This window comes from Euleptes europaea, chromosome 6, assembly GCF_029931775.1.
Source record: "Euleptes europaea isolate rEulEur1 chromosome 6, rEulEur1.hap1, whole genome shotgun sequence".
NCBI lineage: Eukaryota > Metazoa > Chordata > Lepidosauria > Squamata > Sphaerodactylidae > Euleptes > Euleptes europaea.
The window spans coordinates 103946327-103962088 of NC_079317.1; the positions used below are offsets into that span (position 1 = coordinate 103946327).

The 15762-nt window shown below is 49.2% G+C and overlaps 1 protein-coding gene across 1 annotated transcript; it reads right to left on the reverse strand.

The window, feature by feature from the left end:
• Positions 1-14524: 14524 nt before the first annotated feature.
• Positions 14525-15490, reverse strand: LOC130478772 (olfactory receptor 1038-like). Its single transcript, XM_056850986.1, has one exon. It carries the CDS (start codon positions 15470-15472, stop codon positions 14525-14527), a length of 948 nt encoding a protein of 315 aa, XP_056706964.1. The 5' UTR covers positions 15473-15490.
• Positions 15491-15762: the final 272 nt, after the last annotated feature.

The following is a 15762-nucleotide window of genomic DNA, read 5'->3' on the forward strand; positions in this document are numbered from 1 at the left end:
CAACCCGCGCCCGAGGTCGTCCACCACGCAGAGGCACCGCGGCCACCCGCAGCGCAGCTCCGGGAAGACCCACACCCTCTGCACTCCATGCCGGGGACCCAGCCTCCCTGCCTACTACCAACGACCCCGCCGGGTCTCGGATTACAAGTGCCCCATTGGGGGACGATTTTCCCTCTTCGGATGAGGAAAATCCTTGGATTTCTCCAGCCCTAAACCTGGAATCTCCCCTCGACTTGTCAAAAAACGGCTCCGGTCTGTGGTGAATGGAGCGTCTCCACAGACCTCTCAGGATCTTCCTATCAAACCGAATGCTCCTACCAAAATTAAAGACGTGGACTCCACCGTCTACGTGGATGCAGTTTTACAGCAACTTAACGGTGGCCCACAAATCCCCGTCAAAGCACTAATTGACTCCGGTTGCTGTCGCACTCTCATAAGCGAAACCACTTTTGCTGCACTCAGAGCCGACTCTGAGGCTTTACCCGCCCCCGTCCAATTTGCCCAAATGGACGGAAGCCATTTCCAGGGGGGTCCAGTTGATCACCGCACCATAGGGGTGGCAATGGGAATTGGTTCCCACTGGGAACAAATAGACTTCACTATAGCCCCTATCCGATTTGAAGTGGTCTTGGGAATAAACTGGATTAAAGGACATAGTCCCAGTATTGATTGGGAAACAAACACTATCTCCTTCGCTAGTCCCACCTGCGACCAGCATCGGCAAAACTTTGCTCTGCTATATCCGCCCGTTCCAGCATTAACCTCTACTGCCCCAGCACCACCGGCTCTACCCGCTGTATACCGGGACTTTGAAGATGTCTTCGACCTTAAGGAATGTGATGCCTTACCCCCCCACCGGGCCTCAGACTGTGCGATTGAAGTGGTAAAGGACTGCACATTAACCAAGAGTAAGATTTACCCTATGAGCGCTTCCGAGCGCACTGTCCTCCGGGACTTTTTGGACAAAAACCTCGCCAGAGGGTTCATTCGCCCTTCGAATGCCCCAAACTCGGCCCCCGCGTTTTTCGTCCGGAAAAAAGAGGGCGACCTTCGCCTATGCATTGACTTCAGAAAGCTCAATGCGGTTACCCAGACCAATGCCTATCCTATCCCATTAATATCCGATATTTTGGGACAATTACAGGAAGGCCGTGTGTTCTCTAAATTAGACTTGGTGGAAGCTTACTACCGAGTCCGTATCCGCGAAGGGGATGAGCACCTCACTGCCTTCTCTAGCTGTTTCGGAATGTATGAATTCCTTGTGATGCCGTTCGGATTAAAAGGGGCTCCGGGGGTCTTCATGCAACTCATCAATGAAATCCTACATGACCTTCTATATCGTGGGGTGGTGGTCTACTTAGATGACATTCTCATTTATTCGAAAACTATGGACGAGCATGTGGCTCTGGTCAGGGAAGTTCTGCAACGCCTGCGTAACCATCAACTTTTCGCAAAACTAGCTAAGTGCGAATTTCACCAAAGCAAACTCACGTTTTTAGGATACATCATCTCCCACCAAGGTCTTCGCATGGACCCCGCCAAAGTCCAAGCCGTCCTCGATTGGACTCCCCCCACCAACCGGAAGCAAGTACAGCAATTTCTGGGATTTGCAAACTTCTATCGAGGATTCATCCCTAACTTCGCCCAGGTGGCTCTACCCATTACGGACCTACTGAAAACTAAGGGAAAAGTAAGCTCGGCTGCCTTGCCCTCCGCGAAAATCCTATGGACTGAGCAATGCCAAGCCGCCTTTCTGGCCCTCAAACGCCTCTTCACTTCGGAGCCGGTGCTACAGCACCCAGACCCAAATCAAATGTTCATTGTGCAAGTCGATGCTTCCGATGTAGCCATGGGAGGGGCTCTCCTCCAGCAAGGACCGGATGGTCTTCTTCACCCTTGCGCTTACTTTTCAAAAAAATTTGCGCACGCTCAATTAAACTGGCCCATCTGGGAGAAAGAGGCCTCAGCAGTTCATCATGCACTGACTCTATGGCGACAATTCTTGGAAGGGTCTAAAGTCCCCTTTGAGGTTTGGACCGATCACAAAAATCTAGCTGCCCTCACGGGGTCCCATAAGCTATCGGCGAAACAACAACGGTGGGCGGAGTTCTTTGCGCAGTTCCGTTTCACCCTGAAGCACGTCCCTGGGAAACAGAACGTTCTTGCGGATGCCCTCTCCCGTTTACCACAATATCCGGTAAAACTCGAAAGACCCACCAACTCTCTGTTCACCCCTATGCAACGTGGGGCTCTACCTATGCTGGCTGTACAAACTCGATCCCAGCATCAGCACACCTTACCCAACGTACAAGCTCCGCCAGCTCAACCGGCTGCCCAGCCGCCACCGCAACGAACCGGAGTTCCCGCCCTTCCTACCCCTCCGACCGCCCAGCCGCCTGCAGTCTGCGCGCCGCCGCACGTAAGCACTAGCCCCATAACTGTTTCTAAGATCTCCATGGCCGACGGGGGGGCCCCCTCCAAAATCCCCATCTCCAAGTCCTTTTTAACTGTCCTTCGGGACCAGTGCCTTTTAGAACGTTCCGCTCATACCCTACCTCCTGGTGTTTTGGAACAAGGAGGATCCTGGTACAAGGACTCGAAATTATATGTCCCCAAGGCTCTCCGAAAGGACGTTTTACATTTAGCCCATGGAGCCAAAACAGCTGGGCACTTTGGGTTTCTGAAAACCCTTCACTTATTGCGCAGACAGTTCTGGTGGGGGGGAATGCGTTCCGACATTGACTCCTTCATCCGCAGCTGTCCCGTTTGTGCCGCTGCGAAACGATCGCAGGGCAAACCCCCGGGACTGCTACAACCTCTTGAAACGCCCAGCAAACCTTGGGAAGTGATTGCTATGGACTTCATGACTGATCTCCCTCTCAGTGGGGGTAAAACTGTGTTGTGGGTTGTTACTGATTTGTTTTCTAAGCAAATACATTTGATTCCATGCGCAGGGATCCCCTCTGCTCAGAAACTGGCCCGCCTCTTCGTGACGCATATCTTTCGTTTACATTCGTTTCCGCGTAAGATAATTTGTGACCGCGGCAGTGGTTTCGTTTCTAAGTTTTGGAAAGCTTTCCTCAAGTTGGTGGGAGTGGAACAAGGGTTGTCTAGTGCATACCATCCTCAAACCGATGGTCAAACTGAACGTGTCAATGCTGTACTTGAATGTTATTTACGCTGTTATGTTAACTACCACCAGGATAACTGGGTAGAACTGTTACCTTTAGCAGAATATGCCTACAATAATGCCATGCATCAATCCACAGGTTTTAGCCCATTTTTTGCTGTGTATGGACAAGATTTCAGTCCCATCGCTCCTACAGATGATATAGAGGGGGAGGGGAACCCCGACATTGCCTCCTGGGCACACGCCCTCCGTACCACTTGGCCCTGGCTCGTTAGCAACCTCGACCGAGCCAAACGTAAATACAAAGCACAAGCTGACAAACATCGCTCCCCCGGGGGTGATCTGCAAGTGGGTACTTTGGTTTACCTTTCCACCAAAAATCTCCGTTCCACCCAACCGTGCCATAAGCTCAATGCTAAATACATTGGCCCTTTCCCCATCACCCGGGTCATAAACCCTGTCACGGTGGAACTGGCTCTCCCCAAATCCTTGAGGCGTGTGCATCCTGTTTTCCACATTAGCCTCCTCAAACCCCATGTTGCTTCTCCACGGTGGCATCCGGACCCACCTCCTGCGCAACCCATCATGGTGGGGGGGGAGGAACACTTCGAAGTCTCCAAGATCCTTGACTCCCGTGTTCACCATGGCAACCTGCAATATTTGGTCCGTTGGAAACATTTCCCCCCTGCCTATGACGAATGGGTACGCGCACGGGATGTCTCCGCCCCCGACCTCGTCGACGCCTTTCACAGTGCTTACCCAGATCGGCCAGCCCCCTTGCGAACTGGGAGGGGGCCTTGAGGGGAGCAGAATGTCAGGCTGCTATCTCGGTTTCGTTATTGCCTCTGTCTCTGCGTTGTATTGTCTGCCCCCCAAGGTCGCATGCCTAGGCCTGGGAACCCAGCTCCTGGGAAACTGTATTCAGCCTGTACGTGTAATCTCCCGCCTTTCCTGCCTTATAATAACTCCCAGCTAGTGAGCCTCTCATAGCTGTCATTTTATTCGTTTGCACTGTATGCCTAATTGACCAGTAAAAGCCATCTGTTTGGACTCTATATGACTTTGTGGTGTTTTCTGGTTCTGTGGGCCAAGGGCTGACAGGGTGGGAGATTTCAGCAGGCCTGAGAGAACATGGTGGGCCGTCAGGAGGAGTCCCTGGAGCTTTTCTACAAAGGTGGGACTCATTTCCCTGGGGATCGCCAAGGTTTCGGACGGTCGTCCCGCTCCCTTGGACCCATGCTAGTTGGCTGGGTCGAAAGGTAGCGTGGAGCTTGCAGACACCGGAGCCTTCGGCAGGACCCCTTCGCAGATTATGGTTGCCCCCCCTCATCTCCCCCAAACATCCTGCTCCACAGCAGGTAAAAAAAACCTGTCTCTCTTATCTCTCCTACCTGTCACAAAGCCGCGCTCTGAGCACCGCCCAGAACGCTTAAAGGTACAATTATCCCAGTATGCTTAGTAACCGGCAATTGGCATACACCAGCCCCTCTGTGGCAGAGCCGGGAGACTTAGAAATCAGCTCTGTCTCTTTGAAAATGAGACCCTCCATGTAAACATGTCCGTGTATTTATTTTCTGATGTTTAAGGGTGTTCTTTCTATCTTTGTACAAATAAGGGAAAGGTCCCCCCATTGGTGAGGAGACCTCAGGTTAAAAGGAGGGGGACCTTGAGCTCGATCCCCCTCTGGAGCACAGGGCTCCTCCCCATATTTTATCCCTACCAGGATGGCACACCCAAAAGCTGGGCAAGCCTAGGGCAGTCAGCAGAAAGACAGAACCTGCTGATAAGAGGCACACGTCTTCCTCGGGTGGCTGTACGGTCACGCCGCCCGTGAGCGCGCCCTCCATCTCGAGCCCTAGTAGAACCAGCATAGCCCTGAGCGCCGGCCAACTTCTGACTAAAAGTCACCCGCAAACTGTTTTATTTCGAGCATGTGTGTTGTGTGCTTGGGAACTAAAATAAGGACGGCCGTATAAGCACCTAGAAATAAAAAGAAATTATAACCAAAAGTTTTGGTTGCGCCTCTGTAATATAACCCTCATGCTTTGCCAGCCCCTGCACATCGCTTCCATGCCCCCTCAGACTGACTTTCCCCATGTCAGCTCCGATGGAAGCAATGGGTAAGAAAGCTGATTAGGACCCCGCCCCCAAGCTCCCGTCATGTCACGTCCTCCTGTTCACCTGCTCCGGGGGGGGGGTTGAATGTAGAGGTCCCAGAATTTCAGCGTGGCTTGAGGGGACCCTTCTTGCAAGAACACCCAATTTTGTTGATGACTGTGGCATGGGGCCTGAAGTTATGGGGCCCGGAAGGGGTCTCCCCCAAAATCGCCCACAGGAATAAAGGCATAAAAAACACATTTGCACCTTTCCGCCGCATGATCTGCCCTTTGCAATAATGCCATTACAAACACATTCGCGTGTGCCAGTGCAACACCCCGTGCCCCGCCCTCCCGCTCCCACGAGCCCCCGTGCATTGGGCTCACTCGGGGAAAATGGCTTTGCGAAGTTGGTGCAAAGAAGAGATGCGCCTCCTCCTCCGCTACCTCAAGGTGCGCGATCTTGCATTCAGGGTGCTGAGGTACCCCGGGGATTTTGTCCTGATGTTGGGTTTTTTTCCCCTTTGGCAGTCCAAGTTATCTGTGACACTCTCCTCCAACACCACATTTTAAAAAAAGGCTACTTTCTATGCTAGAGCCATCATAATTTATAATAAAAGAGCATGCCTCAGAGCATGTACAAAGTGTCATCCCCTCATCAGTGAAGATTTATGCATCTTAGTAAGGAATTAATTTGAGGAAAGACACACACACCAGCTCTTCCTGCATTCAAGCATTCCTTCAAGAGCCCAGATGGGGAGGCTTGCCAACCTCCAGGAAGCGACTGGAGATCTCCTTGTATTTCTACTAAAACCAGCCCAACTTTCTCTTTTTCTGTCAGAAAGCATCAGCACCACCACCACACCAGATTCTCTCTGTGTGTGTGTGGGGGGGGAGCAGTTTCTGGGGGGGAGCCAAAGGGGGGGTTTGCCAGTTCTCCGGGGGGTTGTGTTTGTGGCCGCTCGCCTCTGCGGGAGTTAGCGTTGTGCTTTTGTAGGTGCTTTGAGCCGAGCTGTACTGGCTTGAGGGGGGGGGGATTTGGTGACTGCTCACCTTTATTTGGGGTTGAGCCGAGCCGTGCTGGTTTGAGGGGGAGGGGTGTGCCGGTTCTGCCGTGTGTTTGTGTTTGCCCACTGGCCTCTTCGGGAGGTTGCGTTCTGCTGCTTTTCTTCTGCCCGTGGCCTGTGGCCATGGCCAGTCCTCGCCGGGAGTAGAGCCCGTGCGGCGGTGCGCACGTGTGCGAGTCTTTCCCTCCGCTCGCCAACTGCCCTGCCCCCTCCAGTCCTTGGGTCATTTGTAGATGGTTGCCAACTGTGCCTGGAGTGAGGGTTGTCTCTGTCTCTCTGCCAGGGCTGTGTGTGTTCCCTCAGTTTAACAAGATCTATTAGGGAGTGTCTGGGCATACATTTAAACCATAGGAGTAGGGCGGGTCAGCTTCATTCTCAACAACTAGGCTCAGCTAGGTCTTTCAAAGGGCAAGAGATGGATCTTGATATTTAAATAGCTTAAAAGGTCAAACAGTTGTTGGGGCAGCCTCCTGGCTGCCAGTAGATGTAGTATTCAACGGTGAGGGAAGAGTGACCTTGCAGAGAAAAGAAAACTCCTCCTCCTGGTTCCTGAGGGATCCATTATTGGAGCTCAGATTTAGATAGGCTAAATCTCCTAGGCATCACTTCCCCCTTTTAAAAAGGTTTACAAATCCATCTCCAGGGCAGTGTGACTCGTTCAACTTAGGTTTTCTAGACCAGGCTCACCAGCTAGGTTTAAAAAAAAAACCAAAAAAAAAACAAACCAAAAAACCAGAATTTACTAAAGGTTAGGTTGGGGCCTCTTGTGTTTTTTTGGGAGGAAATCCTGTAGTTGTGTTTGGGGGAGGCCACCAAAGAAGGGAGGAAATCCTGTAGTTGTGTTTGGGGGAGGCCTTCTTTCCATGGGGAAAACATGGGTTTGTGTGCCATTCTGGGCATTCCTAACCACTGTTGGGTTTTCTGCCTGTTTCTGGGGGGTTTGCCGCTTGCCAGCTTCCTGCGAACTACTTTGCTGGATGTTGGGGAGGAATTGAGACCGAGGTAACAGGCGAAGTTTGGTGATCTGTGCTTGATTCCCATTGAGGTCTGTCCTCGTTGGTTATTATTCCTCCGCTTCTAGGTAGCTGCTTTGTTTGTGATACTGTCTGGTATTTAGCTTTGTGTAAGGCTGGCTGCACTAGTTGTGAGGTGGGGTACACCAAAGGGGGATAGGAAAGTAGAACCGGTGTCTGTTCTTTGCTTACTTCCTATTGAAGTCTGTGTTTGCCTCACCTGTGTGTGTTTTAGACCTCTTCCCCCACATCAACCACAACTCAAGCAATTTAAAATACAAACCTTTGAATAAACTGTGCAACCATAGAAACTTTGTATAAAAATAAACATCAATTTTAAATTTTTTGAAAACTGTGCAAGCACTTTAACTTTGTAACATTTCAACTATTTACATTTTTTGTACAAATAGTAGATCAACTTCACACAACCATAACTGTTTTTTAAATTTTTACATGTCTACTTTTTAAACAGTGGTCAACAGTCATAACTTATTTTTCAGTTTTTTGTTTTAAATGTAAACTTTTAAACCAGGAGACATTATGGGCTGAACACCTGCTGCTCCAGGAGGCTGAGGCGCTCCTCTAGCTGGTCAACTGCAGGGGTGGGGGGGAGGAAAGGTTGATCAATAGAAGAAAATGGTTAGCCAGCAACACCGAGGGAAGCATGGCTTTTCCAAAAAGGAAGGAGGAAGGGGGGAGGAAGATCTTGGTCCCTGACCCACCCTTGCCCAGCACTCATTAAACTTACAGGAGCACTGCGACTGTGAGTGTTCCTCCAGTGCCTGGACCTGATCCAGGAACACTCCAGAGTCAGACTCTCCCCTCGCCAGTGAGGGCGATTCAGCAGGAGCTGGAAAAGACCAAAACCAACGATCTTCATCCAAGTGCCCTCTGTTTGGAAGAGGTGTCCCACCCCAAGACTCACGCATATCCCATGGGTGGCACAACACAAGGTGGGTTTTGCAAGGGTCTCCAATGATCCTGTCCATGGATCGTGGACCAGGACAGCCGGTACCACGATTGGCTCTGGGGCTCGGCCTGGAGGAGCCACTGCTGTTGATGCTAGGCAAATAAAAGAGGGGGAAATCTAAGGTGTGGCTGCCGCACAAAATATGCTTTCTTGATAGCACCACAGGTTAGAGTTGTGGACATTTCTCTCTGTCTTTCTGTCACGCCTGGCTAGGTTTGCATTAGGGCTGTCGATTCGGTTCATCCCGAACTGAAAAACAGCTGAATTTTCCCCGATTCAGCGGTTTCTAGTTCGGATGGAACCGAATTCAAAAAAGGCAAGAAAACAACGAGCCGAATTCGGTGAGTTCGGGACAATTGCCAAATAAATCCAGCAAATTCAGGGGCTCTGAATCAGCAGCATAATCATAAAACATTAAAAACACATTCGCACCTTTCTGCGGCTCTGGCGGGGCATATTTGGAGGTAGAGGTCCCAAACTTTCAGCGTAGCTTGAGGTGACCCTTCTTGCAAGAACCCCCAAGTTTGGTGATGATTGGGGCAGGGGGTCCCGAATTATGGGGCCTGGAAGGGGTCCCCCCAAATCACCCACAGGAATAAAGGCATTAAAAACACATTCGCACAATTCCGTGGCTCCAGGGTGGGGCATTTTTGGAGGTAGAGGTTCCACACTTTCAGCATAGCTTGAGATGACCCTTCTTGCAAGAACCCCCAAGTTTGGTGATGATTGGGGCTGGGGGTCCTGAGTTATGGGGCCCGGAAGGGGTCCCCCCAAAATCGCCCACAGGAATAAAGGCATAAAAAACACATTCGCACCTTTCTGCCGCTCCGGGGGGAACATTTTTGGAGGTAGAGGCCCCGAACTTTCAGCGTAGCTTGAGGTGACCCTTCTGGCAAGAACCCCCAAGTTTGGTGACGGTTGGTGCAGGGGGTCCCCAGTTATGGGGCCTGGAAGGGGTCCCCCCCAAAATCGCCCACAGGAATAAAGGCATTAAAAACACATTTGCAACTTTCCGTGGCTCTGGGGGGGCATTTTTGGAGATAGAGGCCCCAAACATTCAGCGTAGCTTGAGGTTACCCTTCTTGCAAGAACCCCCAAGTTTGGTGACGATTGAGGCAGGGGGTCCCCAGTTATGGGGCCCGGAAGGGGTCCCCCATGATCAGCCCATTACAGCCTTTAAAAACACATTCGAGTTGAGCCGTACCATTACCCCGGCCTGGGGGTCTGGTTGCCTCAGCAGTTGGGCCATACCATTACCCCGGCCCGGGGGTCTGACTAAAAGGCAATTAATCCTGAGTTATGGGGTCCCCCCTAATCCACCCATTGGAATGAATGGAAGCAGGTAATCCTTAATGTGCATCTAGAAGCAGGTAATCCTTAATGTGCATCTAGAGAGCGGCAAATCCAAGGCAAAACCTCCCGTGCCAGAGAGTATGTGTGTGTGAGTCTGCTAGAATCATATTGGATAGGATTACTCCTGAGTCCTCCCAGTCCCTGCTCCTGATAGAAGAGAAGAAGACATCCACAGTAAGACCCATTTGGGGGCTTTTCTCTATAATTCTCTATAATTTTTTTCCTGTGTGTGTGTATGTGGGGGGTGGGAGATTCTGTGTGTGTATGTGTGTGTGTGTTTGAGGGGAGAAGCCAAAGGGGGTGGGTTTACCTGTTCTGCTTGGGGGGTGGGCTTGATTTCCTCTGTGTGGGACTGTGCTTTCTACTGTTTTCACTGGTTTCCAACTTCATGTGGAGTTAACTGTGGGTCAGTGAGTCTCTCTCTGGCTGGTTCCTATTGTTTCCAATGGGCTGAGCAGCCGCTCCTGTTGTTTTGAATGGGCTAGCCTGTCATTCGTTTTAGTACATCCCCTGTAATGTATTTCAGTGGAGTCTATGCAAGTCAACCGACATTCCCCTCTCCCATTATCTTCAGTGGGCTGGGAAGCCTCTCCCATTGCTTCCAATGGGCTGACTTGTCATTCGTTTTAGTACATCCCTTTTAATGGCTTTATTCCAATGGGCAGATGGGGGACCCCTTCCGGGCCCCATAACTCGGGGGTCCCTGACCCAATCTTCAATAAACTTGGGGGTTCTTGCAAGAAGGTTCTCCTCAAGGTACACTGAGATTTTGGGACCTCTACCTCAAAACATGCCCACCCAGAGCCACAGAAAGGCGCGAATGCGTTTTTAATGCCTTTATTCCTGTGGGCGATTTTGGGGGGACCCCTTCCGGGCCCCATATCTCGGGACCCCCTGACCCAATCTTTACAAAACATGGGGGTTCTTGCAAAAAGGGTCCCCTCAATAAAGCACTTCAAAAGAGACTGCCCTAATGAGCTGGCCAAGAGACGTCAGCGTAAACAGACTGAACATTCCTCACATACCTCTGTAGTACTGGCAGAGGCCGGAGAAGCAAGCAGCCTCTGGCTAATTGACAGTGGAGCTTCCAAGGTTTTTGTTAACTCTGCTGCAATGTTAAACGCAAAGAAATGTTCTGCCAAGAGTCATGTAAGTTTGGCAGATGGGAAGCGTTTGGAGGTGGCATGTGAGTGAGAGGTGTTTTTTCCTGCGTTAAATCACACGTTCAAGTCTGTGCTGTGTGTCCCAGGGCTTGAGAATAATCTATTAAGTGTTTCAGCCCTCACCCAGGCTGGATATACGGTGGTGTTTCAGGACAAAGCCTGCCTGATTAAGAAAAATGAGGCTGTGTTGTTAAAGGGGCACATTAACAAAGATGTTTATGTGGTGCACAGTGGCTCAGAAGAGTCTAATGCGGTGGAAGCATTAAACCCTAAACCACATGATGGCTGCCAGCATCTCTTCCACAGGAGGCTTGGCCATACATCATATTCTACTCTTAGGAAAACCCTAGAGGCTTTAGGGGGTGAACTGAAAGTAAATAAGTGCAACTCTTTCTTGGACTGCATGGTTTGCAAATCAGTGAAGAGTAGGAGGGGTCCAGTGGCAAAAGCCAGCAGCAGGGTTAGTAGCCAACCCCTAGAGCTCATGCACATAGACCTGAGTGGCCCCTATCTGGACAGTGTGTCCAAGAATAAATATGCATTATGTGTGGTTGATGATAGGACCCTTTTTGGATGGATTTATCTCTTGAAAAATAAGAGTGAGGCTTGTCAAACTATCAAATATTGGCTTTCCAGGTGTCAGGCTCCAGCAAATTCACAGCGTTTCAGCAATAGACCTTCAATCCAGGCAGAGCAGCGATTCAAAGATTTATTTCAGAAGTCAGTGATTTCAGTAAGAGACACGCAAGGTTGGAATACATGACAGGAGGAATGGGGATACATTTATAGGGCTGATACAATAGGGTTACAGAAACAAAGAGACAATGTAGTTGTTTCCTGCCGGTAACGACTTAAGTAAAACTGAACAGAAACAATCATGAGCAATCAGTGGAGGAGATGGCCGAGCTCTCGGTTTTGTGCATGGGACCCAATATCAGATCGAAGATTTACACGGGCGGGTCTCAATACAATTGTAAATCTCTGGCCGGAGCTCGTGTGCAAAACCGGGGGGGAAGGAGTGCATGGAGAACTCCATCTTGTTTGCGGGGGAACCATCTTGTTTGAGGACGGAGCTGTCCAAAGCCCTATCTGACATTCCGCCCCTCCAAAGGCCCCCTCCCCGGGTTCCCAGGCTTGTCGGGACAACTCCGATGGAACTTGGTGATCAGAGAGGGAGCGTTCATGTGTTCTGCCGCAACCCACTCATCATGACTCAAGTTTAAATGTTTCCAGTGTACCAGATACTCCAGCAGACCCCTCCGCAGCCTGGAGTCCAGGACCCTAGAAATTTCAAAATGCTGTTCCACCTGCACCATGATAGGTGTTGCCCCTGGGGGTTCGGGGTGCCAATCAAGGGTGGGAGAAAAGGGTTTCAGTAGGCTAACATGAAACACAGGGTGCACTCCCTGTAAAGTTTTGGGGAGATCCAGTTCAGCAGTGACCTCGTTGATTACTCGAGATGTAGTGAACGGACCCACGTACTTTTGGCAAAGTTTTCTACAAGGACGCAGGGACTTTAAGTTCTTGGTGGAAAGGTACACCTTTTTGCCGACTACAAGATCCCACTGAGGCGCTCTGTGTTTGTCAGCCTGCTCCTTGTACCATTCCTTAGCCTGGTCCAACTGTTTAACAAGTCCCAGCCAAGTATTTCTGACAGTGTTAGACCATTCCTTAGCCTGGTCCAACTGTTTAACAAGTCCAAGTATTTCTGACAGTGTTAGACCAAGCAGATACCTCCAGAGGGTCGCCTCCCGGCGGGAGGGGAACCGCCCCCAAAGGGTCGAATTCTATCCCATAGGCAGTCTTAAAGGGACTCTGTCCAGTAGCAGAGTGCATAGAGTTGTTATAGGCGTACTCCGCCAAGGGTAACAGATCAACCCAATTATCCTGGTGATAGTTGGTGAAGCAGCACAAGTAGCATTCAACAACAGCATTCACCCTCTCCGTCTGCCCATCTGTCTGGGGGTGATAGGCTGATGACAAACCCTGTTGTACCCCCACAATTCCCAAAAACGCCTGCCAGAACTTAGACAGGAACACCGAGCCTCTGTCACTCACGATCTTCCGAGGAAAACCATGCAGACGGAATATCTGTTGAACAAACAGGTGGGCCAACTTGTGGGCTGAGGGCAACCCCTCGCACGGAATAAGGTGGATCTGCTTAGAAAACAGATCCGTGATGACCCAAAGCACGGTTTTCCCCTGGCTAGGAGGGAGATTGGTTACAAAGTCCATACCAATCACCCACCAGGGAGCCTCCCGGGTCTCCAGGGGTTTCAGCAGTCCGGGGGGCTTTCCCATGAGACGTTTATTGGTAGCACAGGTTGGGCAGGACCTTACGAAACCATCTATGTCCTGGCGCATCCCTGGCCACCAAAAGCGCCGCCGTACCAGGTGTAGGGTCTTAACGAAACCAAAGTGACCCCCTGTCTTGGAGCTGTGGCTCCATTCTAGCGCTTCCCAGCGCAGCTTTTGGGGAACATAAGTCCTTCCTTCTGGGGTCCCAGTTTCCTCCACCCCAAGGGGACCCTCCCCTCATTCCTCGCGAAGAGCCTCCTCCCACCTGGTCTTTGCGGCAGAGGGCAGATCTCCAGGAACCTCCTGGGAGAGGGGGGAATCATAAGCTTCCCTCTGCGGGAGGGCCAGGGGAGGCAGAGAACCCGCCACCCGGGCTTGGGCCCGGGTCCGGACTACTTTCTCAAGAAGGCGCTGGATCTGCCCACTGTTTGTGATATAGTAGCAGTGTTTCATTCGAATCCCACTCAGTTCTTAGTGAGCTTGTTTTCACTCATGATTCCTTTAAGATGGCCCAAACATGTCATGTAACAGGGGTTAAATGATGATATAATCAAGATATGAAGGGATGTGGTGCCATACATTGGGTAGTTGGGAGAGTTGCCAATATGACTGAAAAACTGTTGAGTCAGTGGTCTGTAGCATAAAACAGAGGTGGCCATACTTTCCTCCAATTAGTTAGGTGATATATGACAACAGCCCTGCTACCATCTCTAAGGACTGGATACACCTCCAACCCTGCATAGATCACTTTCATTGGATACAACTGGAAGACCTTACTTAGAATACCCTTTCTTGTTGCTTCTTAAAAATAAGAAATATTCTTCTCCTAACATAATAATTCCCATTGTTTCTAAACAGCTTTCACATTCTTTGAAACTTCCCGGTCAGTGTCCAACTCAACATGCTTTTAATATGTTGACATCCATGATTAATATTAATATGGGAAAAGGAAAGTATAACTGGCCAAAGCATTTACTCTTGTAATCAATAAATCATTGTTATTCCAGGTACCACTGGAGTCACAGTCATAAACTTCTTAAGAAATTACCAATCTATAATAAAGAATATTAAGAATGTTAGGGGCTGGAAATTGGCAGTATAGGATGTGGGTTGATGGTAAAGATATCAAAGAAAATCAATAAGAGAATTTATTCCTTATACTTGTCCTGTTCAGACGTTACACTGAATATACATATATCCTGCCTGTATGTGTATACATCTGTTTATAAGAGCTAATGAATGTTGATTTTACCATTGGTCCATCAAGGTCAGTATTGTCTCCCCAGATTGGCAATGGCTGTCCAAGATCTTAGGTAGATGTCTTTCACACTATGTACTACCTGACGTTTCTAAGTGATGCTGGAGATTGAACCCTCCATGTTACTTTTAATTGCTGGGCATAATATGCATTGGAAATAATGAGCTTCTAAATCTTCATCTGAGAACAAAAACAATTCTTTCTGTTGATCTCTTCAGAGCATCCTTAACTTCCTTATTTCTTAGACTGTATATCAAAGGATTCAGCATGGGGATCACCAGTGTGTAGAAGACAGAAGCAATTTTATCAGTCTCCAGTGAGTGGTTAGTTCTAGGTTGCAAATACATAAACATCAGAGTTCCATAGAAGATGGTAACAGCTGTCAGATGAGAGGAACAGGTGGAAAAAACTTTATGTCGACTTTGAGCAGAACGTATTCTGAGGATGTTAGAGAGGATAAAAATGTAAGAGATGAGTACAATGAGAAGCGAGCATATCACGTCAAACCCAGCAAAAGCATAGATGAGAATCTGTTTGGTGGTGGTGTCAGAACACGAAAGTGCTAACAGTGGGAGGTCATCACAGTAGAAATGATTAATCACATTAGCAGAGCAGAAGGACAGACGAAATGTCACTATTGTGTGGAACAGAGCGACACCAAAGCTGTATATATAAGGGGCAGCTATCAGTTGGACACACACTCTCTGGGACATGATGGCATGATAAAGCAGCGGGTTACAGATGGCCACATAGCGGTCATATGCCATCACTGCCAGGAGGAAACACTCTGTGATCATGAATGTTAGGAAGCAGCCCAACTGTGCTGCACATGCATTGTATGATATTGTTTTCCTTGCTGCTAAAAAGTTTGCCAACATTTTAGGGGCAATGACAGAGGAATAACAAAGGTCAACAAAAGCCAAGTGGCTGAGGAAGAAGTACATGGGAGTATGGAGATGAGTATCAGTCCTGATTAAGATAATTATCCCCAGATTTCCTATCACAGTGATAATATAGATCAGAAGGAACACACCAAAGAGAGGGATCTGCAGGTCTGGACGGTCAGTGATCCCCAAGAGAATGAACTCTTTGACAGTAATCTTGGTGTGATTGACATCTGCCATTTATTCCATCTCAATCATCTACTTGATGAAGGCATGATTTTATCAGTGAGGCAGTTTACTTATGACCCTGAGGATAAGGAAAGTGGACAGGTACTCTTCTTGATTTTTAATGTATGATCCTGTCACATTCTGTAGTGATAAATTCTCCTGGGCACTATTTCAAGAATCTTGTGTATGCCTTGTAAATGAAACAGAGTAGTAATCTTCTTGATGTTCATGAGAGAATAATCTTCATTCAATCCTTGTATGAATTACTGAAAATAAAAATTGGGAAATATTATTTACCATCC